This window comes from Octopus bimaculoides, chromosome 10, assembly GCF_001194135.2.
Source record: "Octopus bimaculoides isolate UCB-OBI-ISO-001 chromosome 10, ASM119413v2, whole genome shotgun sequence".
NCBI lineage: Eukaryota > Metazoa > Mollusca > Cephalopoda > Octopoda > Octopodidae > Octopus > Octopus bimaculoides.
In genome coordinates, this window is record NC_068990.1 from 86750018 (window position 1) to 86752255 (window position 2238).

Sequence of the window (2238 nt, forward strand, 5' to 3'; positions counted from 1 at the left end):
TGTGTGTGTGTGTGTGTGTGTGTGTGTGTGTGCATGTAAGTGTGTGTATATATATATATATATATATATATATATATATATACATATGCTCGCAGATACGTATATGCAAAAATGTTAAGCTGCAACTTCATATTCTATGACCTCAGTTTCAGGTCACCGATTCTCAAAGAAAATCTAAGCAATGCAACAGGAATCAAAGGGAAGTTGAAGCAGGTCTGATCACTAAATATGAGAAAACATACACGACACGAGAAACACAAACAACAAACGTTGTTCTGAAAGATCGATTGAGATACAAAATATCGGTTAACACATTACTCAACTCTAGACAAGACGCTGAGAGTTGTGTGATTCTATGCGCTGTTTCTACAGCCAAGAACGTTAATTCATTGAACTGTTAACTCGATGTCGTTCCAACTACCGGTAATCACCAACAGGTATAATTCTATAATTTATGCAGAGAAAGATTTGAAGAATTGAAGAATATTTGCTTGACATGCAACGCCAATTTAAATTCCTGTGGCGAAAAAAGAGGAGGAGGTGTTGTTGTTATTGTTTATGTTGAAGTTCAACTCAGAACGTGCAGTCTTATTAGGTCGTGACAGTATTGTATTCCAGTCGTGACAAGTTTGTATTTGTCGTGATACGAAAACTAAAGTTCGCAACTTTTCTTCTTCGAAGGTCATAATCTTAATTTTCAACCATTTTACTTGTTTCAGTTATTGGACTATGGCCATACTGGGGCACCGCTTTCAAGAGCTCGGTGGAAGTAATCTAGCACAGTGAGATTTTTTTATAAAGTCTGGTCCTTCTTCTACCACTGTCTCTTAACAATGTCTACGTTACAGATATTGAGTAGTCTTTCAGTTTAATATAAAACTGTTTTTATTATAAGGTTAAATCAAACATAAATGTGTGTGTGTATGTGTGTGCGTTTTTTTATGAGAGTGTATCTGTATATGTGTTTTGTGTGTGTGTGTGTGTGTGTGTGTACTTGTGTATGTATTTGTTGGACGACATTGCTCAATTTTATGTTTTGATACGAGAGGAACAGCCTTAAAGCATTTATGTAGGTATCTGTGATATTTGGCTGTTATTTCTAGGATACCGGCAGACAACATGGAGAGCCCCTTCTGCTGTAGTTCTCTCGCCACTTCATAAAAAAGGAACAAAACACAACAAAAAAGCTAAAACCTTCAGTTTTGTTACCGAGGCTCAGTGTACTTAACAGAAAACACAATTTATACTTTTTTTCTGTGTCACTACGCATTTCTAAGAGAATCATGTGTTGTAATAGATTTTTGCGCTTCAGTAATCTTAGCTAGAAGTAAAGACCAGTTAGTAACCAACTCATATATTACCAAGATGCAAGGAATGACAGGGAAAAAAGCAAAAATCAATACCTGAGACTGTTATTATGAAATCTGTTGTAACTTGACATAGCGACTAGGCCACCAGTACACGTACACAGAGAGAAGAAGATTTGTACGACCGCATCTTTCCAAACCTAACGACAGGACAACAAACTATTATTATTATTATTATCATTATTATTATTATTATTATTATTATTATTATTATTATTATTATTATTATTATTATCATGATCATGATCAACATCGTCAAAATCGTCATCAAAAACATTATGTAAATATGTGTTTGTTGGATTATATGCATATATATGAACACCAGTGTATACTTGGGTGTAAATACAGACAAAAATCACACATAACACTCCCATATATATATGTACAATTCTAAACACATACATAGATACATAAGTACATACATACTCACACAGATATATATTTACACACACATACAAATATGTATACATGTACACTTATATACATTATATTGTTTTCTATGTATGCATGTATGTATTTACACACACACACATATATATATATATACAGGTATGTAATTTATACATTTATGTGTATATGTTTGCATATGAATATGCAGATAGGTATTTACACATGCGAATAGACATAGCGATATACACATATATATATATATACATATATAAAGTAACACATGCACATATATATATACACACGCACGCTCACACACACACACACACACACACGCACACACACTTACATATATGCAGATGCACAAATATAAGCATCTTACATACATATTCACACACACACACGTATATATGTACACATATATACACTATATCGTTATGTACGCATATATATATATATATATATATATATATATATATATATA

At 32.7% G+C, this 2238-nt stretch overlaps 1 protein-coding gene across 1 annotated transcript in view; it reads right to left on the bottom strand.

Annotated features, from left to right (window-relative positions):
• Positions 1-2238, bottom strand: part of LOC106869938 (sodium- and chloride-dependent glycine transporter 1) — an 89950-nt gene that overhangs the window by 36329 nt on the left and 51383 nt on the right. The window contains exon 8 of the mRNA XM_014915875.1: positions 1404-1507. Coding sequence (XP_014771361.1) covers positions 1404-1507 — 104 coding nt within the window. The remainder of the gene's footprint in view (positions 1-1403; positions 1508-2238) is intronic.